Genomic DNA, 26045 nt, shown 5'->3' with positions numbered 1-26045 from the left:
TGGTCAGTATTGGGGTGTGTGGTGTTTATTGGGATGATCTCGGTAAGTAGTGGGGTGTCTTGGGGTGTGTGGTGGGTAATAGAGGGTCCTCGGTCAGTATTGGAGGTTCCTGGCCACAATTTGGGGTGTATCGGGGAGTGTGTTGGGTACCCGGTCAGTATTAAGGGGTGTGGTGGGTAATGAGGGGTCCATGGTCAGTATTGGGGTGTGTGGTGGGTATTGCGGGGGCCCCGGTCAGTATTGGGATGTGTGGTGTGTAATTGGGGTCCCTGGTCAGCCTTGGGGGGTTTCAGGCCAATATTGGGGTTTGTGGTGGAAATTTAGGGGTCCCTGGTAAGTATTGGGGGGTCTCTGGTCAGTATTGGAGTGTGTGTGGTGGGTACTGGGGGGTCTCTGGTCAGTATTGGGGTGTGTGGTGGGTAATGGGGGTCCCTGGTTATTGGGAGGTCCCTGGTTAGCATTAGGGTTTGTGGTGGGAATTTAAGGGTCCCTGGTCAGTATTGGTGTGTGGTGGGTACTGGGGGGTCTCTGGTCAGTATTGGGGTGTGTGGTGAGTAATAGGAGGTCCTTGGTTAGTATTGGGGTGTGTGGGGGGTAATGGGGGGTCTCTGGTTAGTAATGGGGTGTGTGGTGGGTAATAGGGGTCCCTGGTTATTGGGAGGTCCCCGTTTAGCATTCGGGTTTGTGGTGGGAATTTAAGGGTCCCTGGTCAGTATTGGGGGGGGGTTCCAGGTCAGTATTGGTGTGTGGTGGGTACTGGGGGGTCTCTGGTCAGTATTGGGGTGTGTGGTGAGTAATAGGAGGTCCTTGGTTAGTATTGGGGTGTGTGGGGGGTACTGGGGGGTCTCTGGTCAGTATTGGGGTGGGTAATGGGGGTCCATGGTTATTGGGAGGTCCCCTGTTAGTATTAGGGTTTGTGGTGGGTAATAGGAGGTCATTGGTCAGTATTGGGGTGTGTGGTGGGTACTGGGGGTCTCTGGTCAGTATTGGGGTGTGTGGTGGGTAATCGGGGGTCCCTGGTTTATGGGGGGGTCTCCGGTTAGTAATGGGGTGTGTGGTGGGTAATAGGAGGTCCCTGGTCAGTAATGGGGTGTGGGGGGGGGTATAGGGGGGTCTCTGGTAAGTAATGGGGTGTGTGGTGGGTACTGGGGGGTCCCTGGTCAGTATTGGGGTGTGTGGTGGGTAATAGGAGGTCCTTGGTTAGTATTGGGGTGTGTGGGGGGTAATGGGGGGGTCTCTGGTTAGTAATGGGGTGTGTGGTGGGTACTGGGGGGTACCTGATCAGAATTGGGGTGTGTGGTGGGTAATAGGGGGTCCCTGGTCAGTATTGGGGTGTGTGGTGGGTAATAGGAGGTCCCTGGTCAGTATTGGGGTGTGTGGTGGGTATTGGGGGGGGGTCTCTGGTCAGTATTGGTGTGTGGTGGGTATTGGGGGGGGGTCTCTGGTCAGTATTGGGGTGTGTGGTGAGTAATAGGAGGTCCTTGGTTAGTATTGGGGTGTGTGGTGGGTAATGGGGGGGTCTCTGGTTAGTATTGGGGTGTGTGGTGGGTACTGGGGGGTCTCTGGTTAGTATTGGGGTGTGTGGTGGGTAATAGGAGGTCCCTGGTCAGTATTGGGGTGTGTGGTGAGTAATAGGAGGTCCTTGGTTAGTATTGGGGTGTGTGGTGAGTAATAGGAGGTCCTTGGTCAGTATTGGGGTGTGTGGTGAGTAATAGGAGGTCCTTGGTCAGTATTGGGGTGTGTGGTGGGTATTGGGGGGGGGGTCTCTGGTCAGTATTGGGGTGTGTGGTGAGTAATAGGAGGTCCTTGGTTAGTATTGGGGTGTGTGGTGGGTATTGGGGGGGGGGGTCTCTGGTCAGTATTGGGGTGTGTGGTGAGTAATAGGAGGTCCTTGGTTAGTATTGGGGTGTGTGGTGGGTATTGGGGGGGGTCTCTGGTCAGTATTGGGTTGTGTGGTGGGCAATGGTAGGTCATGGTCGGGGGTGGGGGTCTTGGGGGTCCTAGTCGGGTGTGGGGGGTAATGGAGGGGGTCTCCGGCATTTATTGGGGGGGTCCCGGTCCGTATCAGGGTCCCAATCATGTGTGGTGGGTAATGGGGGGGTCTCTGGTAAATATTGGGGCGGTCCCAGTCAGTATCAGGGTGTGTGGTGACCATTGGGGGTTCCGGTCGGGTGTGGGGGTCCAAGGGGGTGAGTGGTGACCGGAAGTGGTGGCTGTGGGGGTCTACAGTATATATTGGGGGGTCCCAGACGGGTGTGGGGGTAATGGGGGTCTTCAGCATTTATTGGGGGAGTCCCGGTCAGTATCCGGGTCCCAGTCGGGTATGGTGGGTAACTATTGGGGGGTTCCGGTCAGTATCAGGGTGTGTGGTGAGTATTGGGGGTCTTAGGTATATATTGGGGGGTCCTGGTCAGGTTTAAGGAGTAATGGGGGGTTTCTGGTATGTATTGGGGGGTTCCAGTCAGGTATGGGGGGTCTCGGTCAGGTGTGGTGGGTAATGGGGGCCCCGGTTGGGTACAGATGGTCTCGGGGGTCTCGGTCGGGTATGTGGGGTAATGGGGGCTCCCGGTCGGGCGTGGGGGGTAATACGTATATATTGGGGGGGTCTCAGTCGGGTGTGGGGGGTAATGGGGGCTCCCGGTCGGGCGTGGGGGGTAATATGTATATATTGGGGGGGTCTCGTTCGGTTGTGGTGGGTTATGGGGGGCCTCACATGTATATTGGGGGGTCTCAGTCAGGTGTGGGGGGTCTCATGTATATATTGGGGGGTAATGGGGGCTCCCGGTCGGGTGTGGGGGGTCTCATGTATATACTGGGGGTCTCGGTCGGGTGTGGGGGGTAATGGGGGGTCTCATGTATATATTGGGGGGTAATGGGGGCTCCCGGTCATGTGTGGGGGGTCTCGGGGGTTCCGGCGGGTGAGCGGTGACCGGAAGTGGCGGCTGTGAGGGGCTCCGCAGTGACCGGAAGTAGAAGGGGGCGGTGACGCAGCGGTGACGTCGGTGTGTGTCGGGGACGCGCACTGTGTGTGTGTGGGAGGCGCGCTCCCGCGGTCGGTTCTGATCAGTTAGAACGGCGGAGAGCGGACACCACCCACCCGGGACCCCCACCCGGGGCTGACACCCCACCGAGACACCCACCCACCTACCGGGCATCCCATTGCACCCCCTGACTGCTCTGTCATCCCCCTCACTGCACCCCTCCCCCTGTGATTGGATTGGGGTCCCCCATCCCCCACCATGAATTACCCTCCCTCAGGGTTGTCGGGGAGCCCCCAGTCCTCTCTGACCTCCCAGGTGTCGGTGTCAGGCTCCTCCTCCTCCCAGTTTGGGACGGTCCCCCAGTTTGGTTCTGGTGCGGCCCCCCCGGTCCCCGGAGCCCCCCCTTATGTCCTCTCTAATTCGGTGGCGATTCGGGGGGAGATCCAGCGATTCGAATCGGTGCACCCCAATATCTACGCCATCTACGACCTGATAGAACGCGTCGATGACCTCAACCTCCAGAACCAGATCCGAGAACACGTCATCGCCATCGAAGGTGAGCCGGGGGGGCAACTACTGGGGGGAAACTGCCAGGGTAGGGGACTACTGGGGGAGGGATCTACCGAAGGGACAACTATTGGAGGAAGGAAAATGTGTGAACCTGGCTGGGGTAGGTAGAGGTGCGATGTCCTGGCTGGGGTAGGTACAGGTGCGATGTCCTGGCTGGGGTAGGTACAGGTGCGATGTCCTGGCTGGGGTAGGTAGAGGTGCGATGTCCTGGCTGGGGTAGGTAGAGGTGCGATGTCCTGGCTGGGGTAGGTAGAGGTGCGATGTCCTGGCTGGGGTAGGTAGAGGTGCGATGTCCTGGCTGGGGTAGGTCCAGGTGCGATGTCCTGGCTGGGGTAGGTCCAGGTGCGTTGTCCTGGCTGGGGTAGGTACAGGTGCGATGTCCTGGCTGGGGTAGGTCCAGGTGCGATGTCCTGGCTGGGGTAGGTAGAGGTGCGATGTCCTGGCTGCGGTAGGTAGAGGTGCGATGTCCTGGCTGCGGTAGGTCCAGGTGCGATGTCCTGGCTGGGGTAGGTCCAGATGCGATGTCCTGGCTGGGGTAGGTCCAGGTGCGTTGTCCTGGCTGGGGTAGGTCCAGGTGCGATGTCCTGGCTGGGGTAGGTCCAGGTGCGATGTCCTGGCTGGGGTAGGTCCAGGTGCGATGTCCTGGCTGGGGTAGGTCCAGGTGCGATGTCCTGGCTGGGGTAGGTAGAGGTGCGATGTCCTGGCTGGGGTAGGTAGAGGTGCGATGTCCTGGCTGGGGTAGGTAGAGGTGCGATGTCCTGGCTGGGGTAGGTAGAGGTGCGATGTCCTGGCTGGGGTAGGTAGAGGTGCGATGTCCTGGCTGGGGTAGGTAGAGGTGTGATGTCCTGGCTGGGGTAGGTAGAGGTGTGATGTCCTGGCTGGGGTAGGTAGAGGTGCGATGTCCTGGCTGGGGTAGGTAGAGGTGCGATGTCCTGGCTGGGGTAGGTAGAGGTGCGATGTCCTGGCTGGGGTAGGTAGAGGTGTGATGTCCTGGCTGCGGTAGGTCCAGGTGCGATGTCCTGGCTGGGGTAGGTCCAGGTGCGATGTCCTGGCTGGGGTAGGTCCAGGTGCGATGTCCTGGCTGGGGTAGGTCCAGGTGCGTTGTCCTGGCTGGGGTAGGTCCAGGTGCGATGTCCTGGCTGGGGTAGGTCCAGGTGCGATGTCCTGGCTGGGGTAGGTAGAGGTGCGATGTCCTGGCTGGGGTAGGTAGAGGTGCGATGTCCTGGCTGCGGTAGGTCCAGGTGCGTTGTCCTGGCTGGGGTAGGTACAGGTGCGATGTCCTGGCTGGGGTAGGTACAGGTGCGATGTCCTGGCTGGGGTAGGTAGAGGTGCGATGTCCTGGCTGGGGTAGGTAGAGGTGCGATGTCCTGGCTGGGGTAGGTAGAGGTGCGATGTCCTGGCTGGGGTAGGTAGAGGTGCGATGTCCTGGCTGGGGTAGGTAGAGGTGCGATGTCCTGGCTGGGGTAGGTAGAGGTGCGATGTCCTGGCTGGGGTAGGTAGAGGTGCGATGTCCTGGCTGGGGTAGGTAGAGGTGTGATGTCCTGGCTGCGGTAGGTCCAGGTGCGATGTCCTGGCTGCGGTAGGTCCAGGTGCGATGTCCTGGCTGCGGTAGGTCCAGGTGCGATGTCCTGGCTGGGGTAGGTCCAGGTGCGTCGTCCTGGCTGGGGTAGGTACAGGTGCGATGTCCTGGCTGGGGTAGGTCCAGGTGCGATGTCCTGGCTGGGGTAGGTAGAGGTGCGATGTCCTGGCTGGGGTAGGTCCAGGTGCGATGTCCTGGCTGGGGTAGGTCCAGGTGCGATGTCCTGGCTGGGGTAGGTAGAGGTGCGATGTCCTGGCTGGGGTAGGTAGAGGTGCGATGTCCTGGCTGGGGTAGGTAGAGGTGCGATGTCCTGGCTGGGGTAGGAAGAGGTGCGATGTCCTGGCTGGGGTAGGAAGAGGTGCGATGTCCTGGCTGGGGTAGGTAGAGGTGCGTTGTCCTGGCTGGGGTAGGTCCAGGTGCGATGTCCTGGCTGGGGTAGGTCCAGGTGCGTTGTCCTGGCTGGGGTAGGTCCAGGTGCGTTGTCCTGGCTGGGGTAGGTCCAGGTGCGATGTCCTGGCTGGGGTAGGTCCAGGTGCGATGTCCTGGCTGGGGTAGGTCCAGGTGCGATGTCCTGGCTGCGCTAGGTCCAGGTGCGATGTCCTGGCTGGGGTAGGTACAGGTGCGTTGTCCTGGCTAGGGTAGGTCCAGGTGCGATGTCCTGGCTGGGGTAGGTAGAGGTGCGATGTCCTGGCTGGGGTAGGTCCAGGAGCGAAATCCCTGGCTGCGGTAGGTCCAGGTGCGATGTCCTGGCTGGGGTAGGTCCAGATGCGATGTCCTGGCTGGGGTAGGTCCAGGTGCGTTGTCCTGGCTGGGGTAGGTCCAGGTGCGATGTCCTGGCTGGGGTAGGTCCAGGTGCGATGTCCTGGCTGGGGTAGGTCCAGGTGCGATGTCCTGGCTGGGGTAGGTCCAGGTGCGATGTCCTGGCTGGGGTAGGTAGAGGTGCGATGTCCTGGCTGGGGTAGGTAGAGGTGCGATGTCCTGGCTGGGGTAGGTAGAGGTGCGATGTCCTGGCTGGGGTAGGTAGAGGTGCGATGTCCTGGCTGGGGTAGGTAGAGGTGTGATGTCCTGGCTGGGGTAGGTAGAGGTGTGATGTCCTGGCTGGGGTAGGTAGAGGTGCGATGTCCTGGCTGGGGTAGGTAGAGGTGCGATGTCCTGGCTGGGGTAGGTAGAGGTGCGATGTCCTGGCTGGGGTAGGTAGAGGTGTGATGTCCTGGCTGCGGTAGGTCCAGGTGCGATGTCCTGGCTGGGGTAGGTCCAGGTGCGATGTCCTGGCTGGGGTAGGTCCAGGTGCGATGTCCTGGCTGGGGTAGGTCCAGGTGCGTTGTCCTGGCTGGGGTAGGTCCAGGTGCGATGTCCTGGCTGGGGTAGGTCCAGGTGCGATGTCCTGGCTGGGGTAGGTAGAGGTGCGATGTCCTGGCTGGGGTAGGTAGAGGTGCGATGTCCTGGCTGCGGTAGGTCCAGGTGCGATGTCCTGGCTGCGGTAGGTCCAGGTGCGATGTCCTGGCTGGGGTAGGTCCAGGTGCGATGTCCTGGCTGGGGTAGGTCCAGGTGCGTTGTCCTGGCTGGGGTAGGTACAGGTGCGATGTCCTGGCTGGGGTAGGTACAGGTGCGATGTCCTGGCTGGGGTAGGTAGAGGTGCGATGTCCTGGCTGGGGTAGGTAGAGGTGCGATGTCCTGGCTGGGGTAGGTAGAGGTGCGATGTCCTGGCTGGGGTAGGTAGAGGTGCGATGTCCTGGCTGGGGTAGGTAGAGGTGCGATGTCCTGGCTGGGGTAGGTAGAGGTGCGATGTCCTGGCTGGGGTAGGTAGAGGTGCGATGTCCTGGCTGGGGTAGGTAGAGGTGTGATGTCCTGGCTGCGGTAGGTCCAGGTGCGATGTCCTGGCTGCGGTAGGTCCAGGTGCGATGTCCTGGCTGCGGTAGGTCCAGGTGCGATGTCCTGGCTGGGGTAGGTCCAGGTGCGTCGTCCTGGCTGGGGTAGGTACAGGTGCGATGTCCTGGCTGGGGTAGGTCCAGGTGCGATGTCCTGGCTGGGGTAGGTAGAGGTGCGATGTCCTGGCTGGGGTAGGTCCAGGTGCGATGTCCTGGCTGGGGTAGGTCCAGGTGCGATGTCCTGGCTGGGGTAGGTAGAGGTGCGATGTCCTGGCTGGGGTAGGTAGAGGTGCGATGTCCTGGCTGGGGTAGGTAGAGGTGCGATGTCCTGGCTGGGGTAGGAAGAGGTGCGATGTCCTGGCTGGGGTAGGAAGAGGTGCGATGTCCTGGCTGGGGTAGGTAGAGGTGCGTTGTCCTGGCTGGGGTAGGTCCAGGTGCGATGTCCTGGCTGGGGTAGGTCCAGGTGCGATGTCCTGGCTGGGGTAGGTCCAGGTGCGTTGTCCTGGCTGGGGTAGGTCCAGGTGCGTTGTCCTGGCTGGGGTAGGTCCAGGTGCGATGTCCTGGCTGGGGTAGGTCCAGGTGCGATGTCCTGGCTGGGGTAGGTCCAGGTGCGATGTCCTGGCTGCGCTAGGTCCAGGTGCGATGTCCTGGCTGGGGTAGGTACAGGTGCGTTGTCCTGGCTAGGGTAGGTCCAGGTGCGATGTCCTGGCTGGGGTAGGTAGAGGTGCGATGTCCTGGCTGGGGTAGGTCCAGGAGCGAAATCCCTGGCTGCGGTAGGTCCAGGTGCGATGTCCTGGCTGGGGTAGGTCCAGGTGCGATGTCCTGGCTGGGGTAGGTCCAGGTGCGTTGTCCTGGCTGGGGTAGGTCCAGGTGCGATGTCCTGGCTGGGGTAGGTCCAGGTGCGATGTCCTGGCTGGGGTAGGTCCAGGTGCGATGTCCTGGCTGGGGTAGGTCCAGGTGCGATGTCCTGGCTGGGGTAGGTAGAGGTGCGATGTCCTGGCTGGGGTAGGTACAGGTGCGATGTCCTGGCTGGGGTAGGTAGAGGTGCGATGTCCTGGCTGGGGTAGGTAGAGGTGCGATGTCCTGGCTGGGGTAGGTAGAGGTGCGATGTCCTGGCTGGAGTAGGTAGAGGTGAGATGTCTTGGCTGGGGTAGGTCCAGGTGCGTTGTCCTGGCTGGGGTAGGTACAGGTGCGATGTCCTGGCTGGGGTAGGTACAGGTGCGTTGTCCTGGCTGGGGTAGGTACAGGTGCGATGTCCTGGCTGGGGTAGGTACAGGTGCGATGTCCTGGCTGGGGTAGGTAGAGGTGCGATGTCCTGGCTGGGGTAGGTCCAGGTGCGTTGTCCTGGCTGGGGTAGGTACAGGTGCGATGTCCTGGCTGGGGTAGGTACAGGTGCGTTGTCCTGGCTGGGGTAGGTACAGGTGCGTTGTCCTGGCTGGGGTAGGTAGAGGTGCGTTGTCCTGGCTGGGGTAGGTAGAGGTGCGATGTCCTGGCTGGGGTAGGTAGAGGTGCGATGTCCTGGCTGGGGTAGGTAGAGGTGCGATGTCCTGGCTGGGGTAGGTAGAGGTGCGATGTCCTGGCTGGGGTAGGTAGAGGTGCGATGTCCTGGCTGGGGTAGGTAGAGGTGCTTTGTCCTGGCTGGGGTAGGTAGAGGTGAGATGTCTTGGCTGGGGTAGGTCCAGGTGCGTTGTCCTGGCTGGGGTAGGTACAGGTGCGATGTCCTGGCTGGGGTAGGTACAGGTGCGTTGTCCTGGCTGGGGTAGGTACAGGTGCGATGTCCTGGCTGGGGTAGGTAGAGGTGCGATGTCCTGGCTGGGGTAGGTAGAGGTGCGATGTCCTGACTGGGGTAGGTAGAGGTGCGATGTCCTGACTGGGGTAGGTAGAGGTGCGATGTCCTGGCTGGGGTAGGTAGAGGTGCGATGTCCTGGGTGGGGTAGGTAGAGGTGCGATGTCCTGGCTGGGGTAGGTACAGGTGAGATGTCTTGGCTGGGGTAGGTCCAGGTGCGTTGTCCTGGCTGGGGTAGGTCCAGGTGCGTTGTCCTGGCTGGGGTAGGTACAGGTGCGATGTCCTGGCTGGGGTAGGTACAGGTGCGTTGTCCTGGCTGGGGTAGGTACAGGTGCGATGTCCTGGCTGGGGTAGGTAGAGGTGCGATGTCCTGGCTGGGGTAGGTAGAGGTGCGATGTCCTGACTGGGGTAGGTAGAGGTGCGATGTCCTGGCTGGGGTAGGTAGAGGTGCGATGTCCTGGCTGGGGTAGGTTCAGGTACGTTGTCCTGGCTGGGGTAGGTACAGGTGCGATGTCCTGGCTGGGGTAGGTACAGGTGCGATGTCCTGGCTGGGGTAGGTAAAGGTGCAATGTCCTGGCTGGGTTAGGTACAGGTGGGTTGTCCTTGCTGGGGTAGGTACAGCTAGTTTGTTCTGGTTGGGGTAGGTACAGGTATGTTGTCCTGGATGGAGTAGGTACAGGTACATTGTCCTGGCTGGGGTAGGTACAGGTGCGTTGTCCTGGCTGGGGTAGGTACAGGTGCGTTGTCCTGGCTGGGGTAGGTACAGGTGCGTTGTCCTGGCTGGGGTAGGTACAGGTACGTTGTCCTGGCTGGGGTAGGTTAAGGTGTGATGTCCTGGCTGGGGTAGGTACAGGTGCGATGTCCTGGCTGGGGTAGGTACAGCTAGTTTGTTCTGGTTGGGGTAGGTACAGGTATGTTGTCCTGGATGGAGTAGGTACAGGTACGTTGTCCTGGCTGGGGTAGGTTCAGGTACGTTGTCCTGGCTGGGGTAGGTCCAGGTGCGATGTCCTGGCTGGGGTAGGTACGTTGTCCTGGCTGGGGTAGGTACGTTGTCCTGGCTGGGGTAGGTGCGATGTCCTGGCTGGGGTAGGTCCAGGTGCGATGTCCTGGCTGGGGTAGGTCCAGGTGCGATGTCCTGGCTGGGGTAGGTCCAGGTGCGATGTCCTGGCTGGGGTAGGTCCAGGTGCGATGTCCTGGCTGGGGTAGGTCCAGGTGCGATGTCCTGGCTGGGGTAGGTCCAGGTGCGATGTCCTGGCTGGGGTAGGTCCAGGTGCGATGTCCTGGCTGGGGTAGGTCCAGGTGCGATGTCCTGGCTGGGGTAGGTACGTTGTCCTGGCTGGGGTAGGTACGTTGTCCTGGCTGGGGTAGGTACGTTGTCCTGGCTGGGGTAGGTACGTTGTCCTGGCTGTGTTAGGTCCAGGTGCGATGTCCTGGCTGGGGTAGGTACGTTGTCCTGGCTGGGGTAGGTATGTTGTCCTGGCTGGGGTAGGTACGTTGTCCTGGCTGTGTTAGGTCCAGGTGCGATGTCCTAAGTGGGGTGGGTACGTTGTCCTGGCCTGGGGTAGGTAGAGGTGTGATGTCCTGGCTGGGGTAGGTAGAGGTGTGATGTCCTGGCTGGGGTAGGTAGAGGTGGGTTTTCCTGGCTGGGGTAGGTTCAGGTACGTTGTCCTGGCTGGGGTAGGTCCAGGTGCGTTGTCCTGGCTGGGGTAGGTCCAGGTGCGTTGTCCTGGCTGGGGTAGGTCCAGGTGCGTTGTCCTGGCTGGGGTAGGTCCAGGTGCGTTGTCCTGGCTGGGGTAGGTCCAGGTGCGTTGTCCTGGCTGGGGTAGGTCCAGGTGCGTTGTCCTGGCTGGGGTAGGTCCAGGTGCGATGTCCTGGCTGGGGTAGGTCCAGGTGCGATGTCCTGGCTGGGGTAGGTCCAGGTGCGATGTCCTGGCTGCGGTAGGTCCAGGTGCGATGTCCTGGCTGCGGTAGGTCCAGGTGCGATGTCCTGGCTGGGGTAGGTCCAGGTGCGATGTCCTGGCTGGGGTAGGTCCAGGTGCGATGTCCTGGCTGGGGTAGGTCCAGGTGCGATGTCCTGGCTGCTGTAGGTCCTGGCTGCGGTAGGTCCAGGTGCGATGTCCTGGCTGGGGTAGGTCCAGGTGCGATGTCCTGGCTGGGGTAGGTCCAGGTGCGATGTCCTGGCTGGGGTAGGTCCAGGTGCGATGTCCTGGCTGGGGTAGGTCCAGGTGCGATGTCCTGGCTGGGGTAGGTCCAGGTGCGATGTCCTGGCTGGGGTAGGTCCAGGTGCGATGTCCTGGCTGGGGTAGGTCCAGGTGCGATGTCCTGGCTGGGGTAGGTCCTGGCTGGGGTAGGTCCAGGTGCGATGTCCTGGCTGCTGTAGGTCCTGGCTGCGGTAGGTCCAGGTGCGTTGTCCTGGCTGGGGTAGGTCCAGGTGAGATGTCCTGGCTGCGGTAGGTCCAGGTGCGATGTCCTGGCTGGGGTAGGTCCAGGTGCGATGTCCTGGCTGGGGTAGGTCCAGGTGCGATGTCCTGGCTGCTGTAGGTCCAGGTGCGTTGTCCTGGCTGCGGTAGGTCCAGGTGCGATGTCCTGGCTGGGGTAGGTCCAGGTGCGATGTCCTGGCTGGGGTAGGTCCAGGTGCGATGTCCTGGCTGCGGTAGGTCCAGGTGCGATGTCCTGGCTGCGGTAGGTCCAGGTGCGATGTCCTGGCTGGGGTAGGTCCAGGTGCGATGTCCTGGCTGGGGTAGGTAGAGGTGCGATGTCCTGGCTGGGGTAGGTAGATGACCGATGACGAAACGTGTAGGGCGGAGTCTGTACGTCACTTCCTGTTTTTGCAGTTGGTAGCCGTGGAACAGCGGAAGCATCTCCAGCGCCCGGCGTCTGCATCTCAGACTGAAACGTGAGTTTTGCTACCCTTGCCTTTCATTTCATGGCACCGCACTACACCATGGGGCTTTCTTTGTGTTCAGCACTCAGATTGGACCCCAAATCTGGAGGATCCCCCTGAGGTTTGCACCCTGAGCCTTTACCTGCTGTGTTCCTGGAGATTTACACAGCCTGTACTCTGTACTAAGGGTGAGTGCGACACCTAGGGGTTATTCTGAGGCATAGCACTTCTTGGTGATTCCACCACCTTTTTCCTTTTCACCAGCACTGCTTTTTGCATAATTCTATGTTTATGGAGAACACTTTATTTTATTATCCGCACTATAAGAGCCGCTCCACACTCAGCCTGACAATTCGCGGTCCATGCAGTGCTACAGGAGCCGTTCTAATAGGAGCGACACAAGAAAAAGGGTCCTGCACTACTTCGGGGTGACTTCCATAGACTTCCATTATATGAAGTCCATGCAAGTCGCTCGGTAATGCACACGTCGCCCCCGAAGTAGTACAGAGTCGTGTCGCCCCAGTGTGAACCGAATCTTATTGCACTGTTTTGAATAATAAAATCAGCCCTTTATATTTGATGTTCCACATTTATTTCTAGCGCTTTCTATACACATATACATAATTTGCCCAAAAATAGATCCGGTCATTTGGCACTTCATGATCTCTTGGTTTTAATTGTATTTATCACCAATACACACACACGGTATGTAGTGCAATATTCAAAAAAAAACAAGTTAGTGCCACTACCAATCCTTTCACTCCTTCCAGGTACAGGTGGGATGTCCTGGCTGGGGTCGATACGTTGTTCTGGCTGGGGTCGATACGTTGTCCTGGCTGGGGTCGATACGTTGTCCTGGCTGGGGTCGATACGTTGTCCTGGCTGGGGTCGATACGTTGTCCTGGCTGGGGTCGATACGTTGTCCTGGCTGGGGTCGATACGTTGTCCTGGCTGGGGTCGATACGTTGTCCTGGCTGGGGTCGATACGTTGTCCTGGCTGGGGTCGATACGTTGTCCTGGCTGGGGTCGATACGTTGTCCTGGCTGGGGTCGATACGTTGTCCTGGCTGGGGTCGATACGTTGTCCTGGCTGGGGTCGATACGTTGTCCTGGCTGGGGTCGGTACGTTGTCCTGGCTGGGGTCGGTACGTTGTCCTGGCTGGGGTCGGTACGTTGTCCTGGCTGGGGTCGGTACGTTGTCCTGGCTGGGGTCGGTACGTTGTCCTGGCTGGGGTCGGTACGTTGTCCTGGCTGGGGTCGGTACGTTGTCCTGGCTGGGGTCGGTACGTTGTCCTGGCTGGGGTCGGTACGTTGTCCTGGCTGGGGTTGGTACGTTGTCCTGGCTGGGGTTGGTACGTTGTCCTGGCTGGGGTTGGTACAGGTACGTTGTCCTGGCTGGGGTAGGTACAGGTGGGTTGTCCTGGCTGGGGTAGGTACAGGTGGGTTGTCCTGGCTGGGGTAGGTAAAGGTGGGTTGTCCTGGCTGGGGTAGGTAAAGGTGGGTTGTCCTGGCTGGGGTAGGTACGTTGTCCTGGCTGGGGTAGGCAGAGATCTTTAGGTTATGATGAATGGATCAGATAGAGTAGAGGTGTCGGTTCTCCTCCATGTTGGGTTTGTCTGATGGTGGAGAGTGTTGGGAGGTGGGGGATGGAGTAGAGGTGTCGGTTCTCCTCCATGTTGGGTTTGTCTGATGGTGGGGGAGTGTTGGGAGGTGGGGGATGGAGTAGAGGTGTCGGTGTTCCTCCATGTTGGGTTTGTCTGATGGTGGGGGAGTGTTGGGAGGTGGGGGATGGAGTAGAGGTGTCGGTGTTCCTCCATGTTGGGTTGTCTGATGGTGGGGGAGTGTTGGGAGGTGGGGGATGGAGTAGAGGTGTCGGTGTTCCTCCATGTTGGGTTTGTCTGATGGTGGGGAGTGTTGGGAGGTGGGGGGATGGAGTAGAGGTGTCGGTGTTCCTCCATGTTGGTTTGTCTGATGGTGGAGAGTGTTGGGAGGTGGGGGATGGAGTAGAGGTGTCGGTTCTCCTCCATGTTGGGTTTGTCTGATGGTGGAGAGTGTTGGGAGGTGGGGGATGGAGTAGAGGTGTCGGTTCTCCTCCATGTTGGGTTTGTCTGATGGTGGGGGAGTGTTGGGAGGTGGGGGATGGAGTAGAGGTGTCGGTGTTCCTCCATGTTGGGTTTGTCTGATGGTGGGGAGTGTTGGGAGGTGGGGGATGGAGTAGAGGTGTCGGTGTTCCTCCATGTTGGGTTTGTCTGATGGTGGGGAGTGTTGGGAGGTGGGGGATGGAGTAGAGGTGTCGGTGTTCCTCCATGTTGGGTGTGTCTGATGGTGGGGAGTGTTGGGAGGTGGGGGGATGGAGTAGAGGTGTCGGTGTTCCTCCATGTTGGGTTGTCTGATGGTGGGGGAGTGTTGGGAGGTGGGGGATGGAGTAGAGGTGTCGGTGTTCCTCCATGTTGGGTTTGTCTGATGGTGGGGGGAGTGTTGGGAGGTGGGGGATGGAGTAGAGGTGTCGGTGTTCCTCCATGTTGGGTTTGTCTGATGGTGGGGAGTGTTGGGAGGTGGGGGATGGAGTAGAGGTGTCGGTGTTCCTCCATGTTGGGTTTGTCTGATGGTGGGGGGAGTGTTGGGAGGTGGGGGGATGGAGTAGAGGTGTCGGTGTTCCTCCATGTTGGGTTGTCTGATGGTGGGGGAGTGTTGGGAGGTGGGGGATGGAGTAGAGGTGTCGGTGTTCCTCCATGTTGGTTTGTCTGATGGTGGAGAGTGTTGGGAGGTGGGGGATGGAGTAGAGGTGTCGGTTCTCCTCCATGTTGGGTTTGTCTGATGGTGGGGGAGTGTTGGGAGGTGGGGGATGGAGTAGAGGTGTCGGTGTTCCTCCATGTTGGGTTGTCTGATGGTGGGGGAGTGTTGGGAGGTGGGGGATGGAGTAGAGGTGTCGGTGTTCCTCCATGTTGGGTTTGTCTGATGGTGGGGGGAGTGTTGGGAGGTGGGGGATGGAGTAGAGGTGTCGGTGTTCCTCCATGTTGGGTTTGTCTGATGGTGAGGAGTGTTGGGAGGTGGGGGATGGAGTAGAGGTGTAGGTGTTCCTCCATGTTGGGGTTGTCTGATGGTGGGGGGAGTGTTGGGAGGTGGGGGATGGAGTAGAGGTGTCGGTGTTCCTCCATGTTGGGTTTGTCTGATGGTGGGGGGAGTGTTGGGAGGTGGGGGATGGAGTAGAGGTGTCGGTGTTCCTCCATGTTGGGTTTGTCTGATGGTGGGGGGAGTGTTGGGAGGTGGGGGATGGAGTAGAGGTGTCGGTGTTCCTCCATGTTGGGTTTGTCTGATGGTGGGGAGTGTTGGGAGGTGGGGGATGGAGTAGAGGTGTCGGTTCTCCTCCATGTTGGGTTTGTCTGATGGTGGGGGGAGTGTTGGGAGGTGGGGGATGGAGTAGAGGTGTCGGTGTTCCTCCATGTTGGGTTTGTCTGATGGTGGGGGAGTGTTGGGAGGTGGGGGATGGAGTAGAGGTGTCGGTGTTCCTCCATGTTGGATTTGTCTGATGGTGGGGGAGTGTTGGGAGGTGGGGGATGGAGTAGAGGTGTCGGTGTTCCTCCATGTTGGGTTTGTCTGATGGTGGGGGGAGTGTTGGGAGGTGGGGGATGGAGTAGAGGTGTCGGTGTTCCTCCATGTTGTGTTTGTCTGATGGTGGGGGAGTGTTGGGAGGTGGGGGATGGAGTAGAGGTGTCGGTGTTCCTCCATGTTGGATTTGTCTGATGGTGGGGGAGTGTTGGGAGGTGGGGGATGGAGTAGAGGTGTCGGTATTCCTCCATGTTGGGTTTGTCTGATGGTGGGGGGAGTGTTGGGAGGTGGGGGATGGAGTAGAGGTGTCGGTGTTCCTCCATGTTGGGTTGTCTGATGGTGGGGGAGTGTTGGGAGGTGGGGGATGGAGTAGAGGTGTCGGTGTTCCTCCATGTTGGGTTTGTCTGATGGTGGGGGGAGTGTTGGGAGGTGGGGGGATGGAGTAGAGGTGTCGATGTTCCTCCATGTTGGTTTGTCTGATGGTGGGGGGAGTGTTGGGAGGTGGGGGATGGAGTAGAGGTGTCGGTGTTCCTCCATGTTGGGTTGTCTGATGGTGGGGAGTGTTGGGAGGTGGGGGATGGAGTAGAGGTGTCGGTGTTCCTCCATGTTGGGTTTGTCTGATGGTGGGGGGAGTGTTGGGAGGTGGTGGATGGAGTAGAGGTGTCGGTGTTCCTCCATGTTGGGTTTGTCTGATGGTGGGGGGAGTGTTGGGAGGTGGGGGATGGAGTAGAGGTGTCGGTGTTCCTCCATGTTGGGTGGTCTGATGGTGGGGGAGTGTTGGGAGGTGGGGGATGGAGTAGAGGTGTCGGTGTTCCTCCATGTTGGGTTTGTCTGATGGTGGGGAGTGTTGGGAGGTGGGGGGTGGAGTAGAGGTGTCGGTGTTCCTCCATGTTGGGTTTGTCTGATGGTTGGGGAGTGTTGGGAGGTGGGGGATGGAGTAGAGGTGTCGGTGTTCCTCCATGTTGGGTTTGTCTGATGGTGGGGAGTGTTGGGAGGTGGGGGGTGGAGTAGAGGTGTCGGTGTTCCTCCATGTTGGGTTTGTCTGATGGTGGGGGGAGTGTTGGGAGGTGGGGGATGGAGTAGAGGTGTCGGTGTTCCTCCATGTTGGGTTTGTCTGATGGTGGGGGAGTGTTGGGAGGTGGGGGATGGAGTAGAGGTGTCGGTGTTCCTCCATGTTGGGTGGTCTGATGGTGGGGGAGTGTTGGGAGGTGGGGGATGGAGTAGAGGTGTCGGTGTTCCTCCATGTTGGGTGGTCTGATGGTGGGGGAGTGTTGGGAGGTGGGGGATGGAGTAGAGGTGTCGGTGTTCCTCCATGTTGGGTTTGTCTGATGGTGGGGGAGTGTTGGGAGGTGGGGGATGGAGTAGAGGTGTCGGTGTTCCTCCATGTTGGGTGGTCTGATGGTGGGGGAGTGTTGGGAGGTGGGGGATGGAGTAGAGGTGTCGGTGTTCCTCCATGTTGGGTTGTCTGATGGTGGGGGAGTGTTGGGAGGTGGGGGATGGAGTAGAGGTGTCGGTGTTCCTCCATGTTGGGTGGTCTGATGGTGGGGGAGTGTTGGGAGGTGGGGGATGGAGTAGAGGTGTCGGTGTTCCTCCATGTTGGGTTGTCTGATGGTGGGGAGTGTTGGGAGGTGGAGGATGGAGTAGAGGTGTCGGTGTTCCTCCATGTTGGGTTGTCTGATGGTGGGGGAGTGTTGGGAGGTGGGGGATGGAGTAGAGGTGTCGGTGTTCCTCCATGTTGGGTTTGTCTGATGGTGGGGGATGGAGTAGAGGTGTCGGTGTTCCTCCATGTTGGGTTTGTCTGATGGTGGGGGAGTGTTGGGAGGTGGGGGATGGAGTAGAGGTGTCGGTTCTCCTCCATGTTGGGTTTGTCTGATGGTGAGGAGTGTTGGGAGGTGGGGGATGGAGTAGAGGTGTCGGTGTTCCTCCATGTTGGGTTTGTCTGATGGTGGGGAGTGTTGGGAGGTGGGGGATGGAGTAGAGGTGTCGGTGTTCCTCCATGTTGGGTTTGTCTGATGGTGGGGGAGTGTTGGGAGGTGGGGGATGGAGTAGAGGTGTCGGTGTTCCTCCATGTTGGGTTTGTCTGATGGTGGGGAGTGTTGGGAGGTGGGGGATGGAGTAGAGGTGTCGGTGTTCCTCCATGTTGGGTGGTCTGATGGTGGGGAGTGTTGGGAGGTGGGGGATGGAGTAGAGGTGTCGGTGTTCCTCCATGTTGGGTGGTCTGATGGTGGGGGAGTGTTGGGAGGTGGGGGATGGAGTAGAGGTGTCGGTGTTCCTCCATGTTGGGTTTGTCTGATGGTGGGGGGAGTGCTGGGAGGTGGGGGATGGAGTAGAGGTGTCGGTTCTCCTCCATGTTGGGTTTGTCTGATGGTGGGGAGTGTTGGGAGGTGGGGGGATGGAGTAGAGGTGTCGGTGTTCCTCCATGTTGGGTTTGTCTGATGGTGGGGGGAGTGTTGGGAGGTGGGGGATGGAGTAGAGGTGTCGGTGTTCCTCCATGTTGGGTTTGTCTGATGGTGGGGGGAGTGTTGGGAGGTGGGGGATGGAGTAGAGGTGTCGGTTCCCCTCCATGTTGGGTTTGTCTGATGGTGGGGGAGTGTTGGGAGGTGGGGGGATGGAGTAGAGGTGTCGGTGTTCCTCCATGTTGGGTTTGTCTGATGGTGGGGGGAGTGTTGGGAGGTGGGGGGATGGAGTAGAGGTGTCGGTGTTCCTCCATGTTGGGTTTGTCTGATGGTGGGGGGAGTGTTGGGAGGTGGGGGGATGGAGTAGAGGTGTCGGTTCTCCTCCATGGTGGGTTTCTCTGATAGTGGGGGAGTGTTGGGAGGTGGGGGATGGAGTAGAGGTGTCGGTTCTCCTCCATGTTGGGTTTGTCTGATGGTGGGGGAGTGTTGGGAGGTGGGGGGATGGAGTAGAGGTGTCGGTGTTCCTCCATGTTGGGTTGTCTGATGGTGGGGGAGTGTTGGGAGGTGGGGGATGGAGTAGAGGTGTCGGTGTTCCTCCATGTTGGGTTTGTCTGATGGTGGGGGGAGTGTTGGGAGGTGGGGGGTGGAGTAGAGGTGTCGGTGTTCCTCCATGTTGGGTTTGTCTGATGGTGGAGAGTGTTGGGAGGTGGGGGATGGAGTAGAGGTGTCGGTTCTCCTCCATGTTGGGTTTGTCTGATGGTGGGGGAGTGTTGGGAGGTGGGGGGATGGAGTAGAGGTGTCGGTGTTCCTCCATGTTGGGTTTGTCTGATGGTGGGGGGAGTGTTGGGAGGTGGGGGATGGAGTAGAGGTGTCGGTGTTCCTCCATGTTGGGTGGTCTGATGGTGGGGGAGTGTTGGGAGGTGGGGGATGGAGTAGAGGTGTCGGTGTTCCTCCATGTTGGGTTTGTCTGATGGTGGGGGGAGTGTTGGGAGGTGGGGGATGGAGTAGAGGTGTCGGTGTTCCTCCATGTTGGGTTTGTCTGATGGTGGGGGGAGTGTTGGGAGGTGGGGGATGGAGTAGAGGTGTCGGTTCTCCTCCATGTTGGGTTTGTCTGATGGTGGGGGAGTGTTGGGAGGTGGGGGATGGAGTAGAGGTGTCGGTGTTCCTCCATGTTGGGTGTGTCTGATGGTGGGGGAGTGTTGGGAGGTGGGGGATGGAGTAGAGGTGTCGGTGTTCCTCCATGTTGGGTTTGTCTGATGGTGGGGGGAGTGTTGGGAGGTGGGGGATGGAGTAGAGGTGTCGGTGTTCCTCCATGTTGGGTTTGTCTGATGGTGGGGGGAGTGTTGGGAGGTTGGGGATGGAGTAGAGGTGTCGGTGTTCCTCCATGTTGGGTGGTCTGATGGTGGGGGAGTGTTGGGAGGTGGGGGATGGAGTAGAGGTGTCGGTGTTCCTCCATGTTGGTTTGTCTGATGGTGGGGGAGTGTTGGGAGGTGGGGGATGGAGTAGAGGTGTCGGTGTTCCTCCATGTTGGGTTTGTCTGATGGTGGGGGATGGAGTAGAGGTGTCGGTGTTCCTCCATGTTGGGTTTGTCTGATGGTGGGGAGTGTTGGGAGGTGGGGGATGGAGTAGAGGTGTCGGTGCTCCTCCATGTTGGGTTTGTCTGATGGTGGGGGGAGTGTTGGGAGGTGGGGGATGGAGTAGAGGTGTCGGTGTTCCTCCATGTTGGGTTTGTCTGATGGTGGGGGGAGTGTTGGGAGGTGGGGGATGGAGTAGAGGTGTCGGTGTTCCTCCATGTTGGGTTTGTCTGATGGTGGGGGAGTGTTGGGAGGTGGGGGGATGGAGTAGAGGTGTCGGTGTTCCTCCATGTTGGGTTTGTCTGATGGTGGGGGGAGTGTTGGGAGGTGGGGGATGGAGTAGAGGTGTCGGTGTTCCTCCATGTTGGGTTTGTCTGATGGTGGGGGAGTGTTGGGAGGTGGGGGATGGAGTAGAGGTGTCGGTGTTCCTCCATGTTGGGTTTGTCTGATGGTGGGGGGAGTGTTGGGAGGTGGGGGATGGAGTAGAGGTGTCGGTGTTCCTCCATGTTGGTTTGTCTGATGGTGGGGGAGTGTTGGGAGGTGGGGGATGGAGTAGAGGTGTCGGTGTTCCTCCATGTTGGGTTTGTCTGATGGTGAGGGGAGTGTTGGGAGGTGGGGGGTGGAGTAGAGGTGTCGGTGTTCCTCCATGTTGGGTTTGTCTGATGGTGGGGGGAGTGTTGGGAGGTGGGGGATGGAGTAGAGGTGTCGGTGTTCCTCCATGTTGGGTTTGTCTGATGGTGGGGGGAGTGTTGGGAGGTGGGAGATGGAGTAGAGGTGTCGGTTCTCCTCCATGTTGGGTTTGTCTGATGGTGGGGGAGTGTTGGGAGGTGGGGGATGGAGTAGAGGTGTCGGTTCTCCTCCATGTTGGGTTTGTCTGATGGTGGGGGGAGTGTTGGGAGGTGGGGGATGGAGTAGAGGTGTCGGTGTTCCTCCATGTTGGGTTTGTCTGATGGTGGGGGGAGTGTTGGGAGGTGGGGATGGAGTAGAAGTGTCGGTGTTCCTCCATGTTGGGTTTGTCTGATGGTGGGGGAGTGTTGGGAGGTGGGGGGTGGAGTAGAGGTGTCGGTGTTCCTCCATGTTGGGTTTGTCTGATGGTGGGGAGTGTTGGGAGGTGGGGGATGGAGTAGAAGTGTCGGTTCTCCTCCATGTAGGGTGTGTCTGATGTTGGGGGGAGTGTTGGGAGGTGGGGGATGGAGTAGAGGTGTCGGTGTTCCTCCATGTTGGGTTGTCTGATGGTGAGGAGTGTTGGGAGGTGGGGGATGGAGTAGAGGTGTCGGTGTTCCTCCATGTTGGGTTTGTCTGATGGTGGGGGGAGTGTTGGGAGGTGGGGGATGGAGTAGAGGTGTCGGTGTTCCTCCATGTTGGGTTTGTCTGATGGTGGGGGGAGTGTTGGGAGGTGGGGGATGGAGTAGAGGTGTCGGTGTTCCTCCATGTTGGGTTTGTCTGATGGTGGGGGGAGTGTTGGGAGGTGGGGGGATGGAGTAGAGGTGTCGGTGTTCCTCCATGTTGGGTTTGTCTGATGGTGGGGGAGTGTTGGGAGGTGGGGGATGGAGTAGAGGTGTCGGTGTTCCTCCATGTTGGGTTTGTCTGATGGTGAGGAGTGTTGGGAGGTGGGGGATGGAGTAGAAGTGTCGGTGCTCCTCCATGTTGGGTTTGTCTGATGGTGGGGGAGTGTTGGGAGGTGGGGGATGGAGTAGAAGTGTCGGTGTTCCTCCATGTTGGGTTTGTCTGATGGTGAGGAGTGTTGGGAGGTGGGGGATGGAGTAGAAGTGTCGGTGCTCCTCCATGTTGGGTTTGTCTGATGGTGGGGGAGTGTTGGGAGGTGGGGGATGGAGTAGAGGTGTCGGTGTTCCTCCATGTTGGGTTTGTCTGATGGTGAGGAGTGTTGGGAGGTGGGGGATGGAGTAGAGGTGTCGGTGTTCCTCCATGTTGGGTGTGTCTGATGGTGGGGGGAGTGTTGGGAGGTGGGGGATGGAGTAGAGGTGTCGGTGTTCCTCCATGTTGGGTTTGTCTGATGGTGGGGGAGTGTTGGGAGGTGGGGGATGGAGTAGAGGTGTCGGTGTTCCTCCATGTTGGGTTTGTCTGATGGTGGGGGAGTGTTGGGAGGTGGGGGATGGAGTAGAGGTGTCGGTGTTCCTCCATGTTGGGTTTGTCTGATGGTGGGGGAGTGTTGGGAGGTGGGGGGATGGAGTAGAGGTGTCGGTGTTCCTCCATGTTGGGTTTGTCTGATGGTGGGGGAGTGTTGGGAGGTGGGGGATGGAGTAGAGGTGTCGGTGTTCCTCCATGTTGGGTTTGTCTGATGGTGGGGGGAGTGTTGGGAGGTGGGGGATGGAGTAGAGGTGTCGGTGTTCCTCCATGTTGGGTTTGTCTGATGGTGGGGGGAGTGTTGGGAGGTGGGGGATGGAGTAGAGGTGTCGGTGTTCCTCCATGTTGGGTTTGTCTGATGGTGGGGGGAGTGTTGGGAGGTGGGAGATGGAGTAGAGGTGTCGGTTCTCCTCCATGTTGGGTTTGTCTGATGGTGGGGGAGTGTTGGGAGGTGGGGGATGGAGTAGAGGTGTCGGTTCTCCTCCATGTTGGGTTTGTCTGATGGTGGGGGGAGTGTTGGGAGGTGGGGATGGAGTAGAGGTGTCGGTGTTCCTCCATGTTGGATTGTCTGATGGTGGGGAGTGTTGGGAGGTGGGGGATGGAGTAGAGGTGTCGGTGTTCCTCCATGTTGGGTTTGTCTGATGGTGGGGGAGTGTTGGGAGGTGGGGGATGGAGTAGAGGTGTCGGTGTTCCTCCATGTTGGGTTTGTCTGGTGGTGGGGGGAGTGTTGGGAGGTGGGGGATGGAGTAGAGGTGTCGGTATTCCTCCATGTTGGGTTTGTCTGATGGTGGTGGAGTGTTGGGAGGTGGGGGATGGAGTAGAGGTGTCGGTGTTCCTCCATGTTGGGTTTGTCTGATGGTGGGGGGAGTGTTGGGAGGTGGGGGATGGAGTAGAGGTGTCGGTGTTCCTCCATGTTGGGTTTGTCTGGTGGTGGGGGGAGTGTTGGGAGGTGGGGGATGGAGTAGAGGTGTCGGTGTTCCTCCATGTTGGTTTGTCTGATGGTGGGGGAGTGTTGGGAGGTGGGGGATGGAGTAGAGGTGTCGGTGTTCCTCCATGTTGGGTTTGTCTGATGGTGGGGGGAGTGTTGGGAGGTGGGGGGATGGAGTAGAGGTGTCGGTGTTCCTCCATGTTGGGTTTGTCTGATGGTGGGGGAGTGTTGGGAGGTGGGGGATGGAGTAGAAGTGTCGGTGCTCCTCCATGTTGGGTGTGTCTGATGGTGAGGAGTGTTGGGAGGTGGGGGATGGAGTAGAAGTGTCGGTGCTCCTCCATGTTGGGTTTGTCTGATGGTGGGGGAGTGTTGGGAGGTGGGTGATGGAGTAGAGGTGTCGGTGTTCCTCCATGTTGGGTTTGTCTGATGGTGGGGGAGTGTTGGGAGGTGGGGGATGGAGTAGAGGTGTCGGTGTTCCTCCATGTTGGGTGGTCTGATGGTGGGGGAGTGTTGGGAGGTGGGGGATGGAGTAGAGGTGTCGGTGTTCCTCCATGTTGGGTTGTCTGATGGTGAGGAGTGTTGGGAGGTGGGGGATGGAGTAGAGGTGTCGGTGTTCCTCCATGTTGGGTTTGTCTGATGGTGAGGAGTGTTGGGAGGTGGGGGATGGAGTAGAAGTGTCGGTGCTCCTCCATGTTGGGTTTGTCTGATGGTGGGGGAGTGTTGGGAGGTGGGGGATGGAGTAGAGGTGTCGGTGTTCCTCCATGTTGGGTTTGTCTGATGGTGAGGAGTGTTGGGAGGTGGGGGATGGAGTAGAGGTGTCGGTGTTCCTCCATGTTGGGTGTGTCTGATGGTGGGGGGAGTGTTGGGAGGTGGGGGATGGAGTAGAGGTGTCGGTGTTCCTCCATGTTGGGTTTGTCTGATGGTGGGGGAGTGTTGGGAGGTGGGGGGATGGAGTAGAGGTGTCGGTGTTCCTCCATGTTGGGTTTGTCTGATGGTGGGGGGAGTGTTGGGAGGTGGGGGATTTGTCTGATGGTGGGGGGAGTGTTGGGAGGTGGGGGATGGAGTAGAGGTGTCGGTTCCCCTCCATGTTGGGTTTGTCTGATGGTGGGGGAGTGTTGGGAGGTGGGGGATGGAGTAGAGGTGTCGGTTCCCCTCCATGTTGGGTTTGTCTGATGGTGGGGGAGTGTTGGGAGGTGGGGGATGGAGTAGAGGTGTCGGTGTTCCTCCATGTTGGGTTGTCTGATGGTGGGGGAGTGTTGGGAGGTGGGGGATGGAGTAGAGGTGTCGGTGTTCCTCCATGTTGAGTGTGTCTGATGGTGGGGGGAGTGTTGGGAGGTGGGGGATGGAGTAGAGGTGTCGGTGTTCCTCCATGTTGGGTTTGTCTGATGGTGGGGGGAGTGTTGGGAGGTGGGGGATGGAGTAGAGGTGTCGGTGTTCCTCCATGTTGGGTTTGTCTGATGGTGGGGGGAGTGTTGGGAGGTGGGGGATGGAGTAGAGGTGTCGGTGTTCCTCCATGTTGGGTTTGTCTGATGTTGGGGGGAGTGTTGGGAGGTGGGGGATGGAGTAGAGGTGTCGGTGTTCCTCCATGTTGGGTTTGTCTGATGGTGGGGGAGTGTTGGGAGGTGGGGAATGGAGTAGAGGTGTCGGTGTTCCTCCATGTTGGGTTTGTCTGATGGTGGGGGGAGTGTTGGGAGGTGGGGGATGGAGTAGAGGTGTCGGTTCTCCTCCATGTTGGGTTTGTCTGATGGTGGGGAGTGTTGGGAGGTGGGGGATGGAGTAGAGGTGTCGGTGTTCCTCCATGTTGGGTTTGTCTGATGGTGGGGGGAGTGTTGGGAGGTGGGGGATGGAGTAGAGGTGTCGGTGTTCCTCCATGTTGGGTTTGTCTGATGGTGGGGGAGTGTTGGGAGGTGGGGGATGGAGTAGAGGTGTCGGTGTTCCTCCATGTTGGGTTTGTCTGATGGTGGGGGGAGTGTTGGGAGGTGGGGGATGGAGTAGAGGTGTCGGTTCCCCTCCATGTTGGGTTTGTCTGATGGTGGGGGAGTGTTGGGAGGTGGGGGATGGAGTAGAGGTGTTGGTTCCCCTCCATGTTGGGTTTGTCTGATGGTGGGGGAGTGTTGGGAGGTGGGGGATGGAGTAGAGGTGTCGGTGTTCCTCCATGTTGGGTTGTCTGATGGTGGGGGAGTGTTGGGAGGTGGGGGATGGAGTAGAGGTGTCGGTGTTCCTCCATGTTGGGTTGTCTGATGGTGGGGGAGTGTTGGGAGGTGGGGGATGGAGTAGAGGTGTCGGTGTTCCTCCATGTTGAGTGTGTCTGATGGTGGGGGGAGTGTTGGGAGGTGGGGGATGGAGTAGAGGTGTCGGTGTTCCTCCATGTTGAGTGTGTCTGATGGTGGGGGGAGTGTTGGGAGGTGGGGGATGGAGTAGAGGTGTCGGTGTTCCTCCATGTTGGGTTTGTCTGATGGTGGGGGGAGTGTTGGGAGGTGGGGGATGGAGTAGAGGTGTCGGTGTTCCTCCATGTTGGGTTTGTCTGATGGTGGGGAGTGTTGGGAGGTGGGGGATGGAGTAGAGGTGTCGGTGTTCCTCCATGTTGGGTTTGTCTGATGGTGGGGGGAGTGTTGGGAGGTGGGGGATGGAGTAGAGGTGTCGGTGTTCCTCCATGTTGGGTTTGTCTGATGGTGGGGGAGTGTTGGGAGGTGGGGGGATGGAGTAGAGGTGTCGGTGTTCCTCCATGTTGGGTTTGTCTGATGGTGGGGGGAGTGTTGGGAGGTGGGGGATGGAGTAGAGGTGTCGGTGTTCCTCCATGTTGGGTTTGTCTGATGGTGGGGGGAGTGTTGGGAGGTGGGGGATGGAGTAGAGGTGTCGGTGTTCCTCCATGTTGGGTTTGTCTGATGGTGGGGGAGTGTTGGGAGGTGGGGGATGGAGTAGAGGTGTCGGTGTTCCTCCATGTTGGGTTTGTCTGATGGTGGGGGAGTGTTGGGAGGTGGGGGATGGAGTAGAGGTGTCGGTGTTCCTCCATGTTGGGTTTGTCTGATGGTGGGGGGAGTGTTGGGAGGTGGGGGATGGAGTAGAGGTGTCGGTTCCCCTCCATGTTGGGTTTGTCTGATGGTGGGGGAGTGTTGGGAGGTGGGGGATGGAGTAGAGGTGTCGGTTCCCCTCCATGTTGGGTTTGTCTGATGGTGGGGGAGTGTTGGGAGGTGGGGGATGGAGTAGAGGTGTCGGTGTTCCTCCATGTTGGGTTTGTCTGATGGTGGGGGAGTGTTGGGAGGTGGGGGATGGAGTAGAGGTGTCGGTGTTCCTCCATGTTGGGTTGTCTGATGGTGGGGAGTGTTGGGAGGTGGGGGATGGAGTAGAGGTGTCGGTGTTCCTCCATGTTGGGTTGTCTGATGGTGGGGGAGTGTTGGGAGGTGGGGGATAGAGTAGAGGTGTCGGTGTTCCTCCATGTTGGGTTTGTCTGATGGTGGGGGAGTGTTGGGAGGTGGGGGGATGGAGTAGAGGTGTCGGTGTTCCTCCATGTTGGGTTTGTCTGATGGTGGGGGAGTGTTGGGAGGTGGGGGATGGAGTAGAGGTGTCGGTGTTCCTCCATGTTGGGTTGTCTGATGGTGGGGGAGTGTTGGGAGGTGGGGGATGGAGTAGAGGTGTCGGTGTTCCTCCATGTAGTTGGACCTCCAGCAGTGTGACCGTTGCATCTTATTGCAGTAAGGTGGGGTGGGGTGGGGGGGGGTGGGGGGTCCCCTGTGGTGATATTCATTGGACGTACAGTTATTGTATATTCTGATGGCAGTGGGGTAGGGTGGGGGTGGGGTGGGGCAGTGATTGTATAGTCTGATGGTAGTGAGGTGGGGGTGGGGG

At 59.1% G+C, this 26045-nt stretch overlaps 1 protein-coding gene across 2 annotated transcripts in view; it reads left to right on the top strand.

The window, feature by feature from the left end:
• The first annotated feature begins 3203 nt into the window (after positions 1-3203).
• AGAP3 (ArfGAP with GTPase domain, ankyrin repeat and PH domain 3) overlaps positions 3204-26045 on the top strand; it is a 173455-nt gene continuing 150613 nt past the window's right edge. For both annotated transcript variants that reach the window (XM_082258236.1, XM_082258235.1), the window contains exon 1: positions 3204-3537. In XM_082258236.1, the coding sequence (XP_082114362.1) occupies positions 3240-3537 (298 nt within the window). In that variant the 5' untranslated portion in view covers positions 3204-3239. The remainder of the gene's footprint in view (positions 3538-26045) is intronic.

The sequence above is a fragment of the Pelophylax lessonae genome (genome assembly GCF_965119305.1).
Source record: "Pelophylax lessonae genome assembly, chromosome: 5".
Classification (NCBI taxonomy): Eukaryota; Metazoa; Chordata; class Amphibia; order Anura; family Ranidae; genus Pelophylax; species Pelophylax lessonae.
Note: the sequence above shows the minus strand (reverse complement) of the source record. Positions and strands in the feature narration are given on the sequence as shown.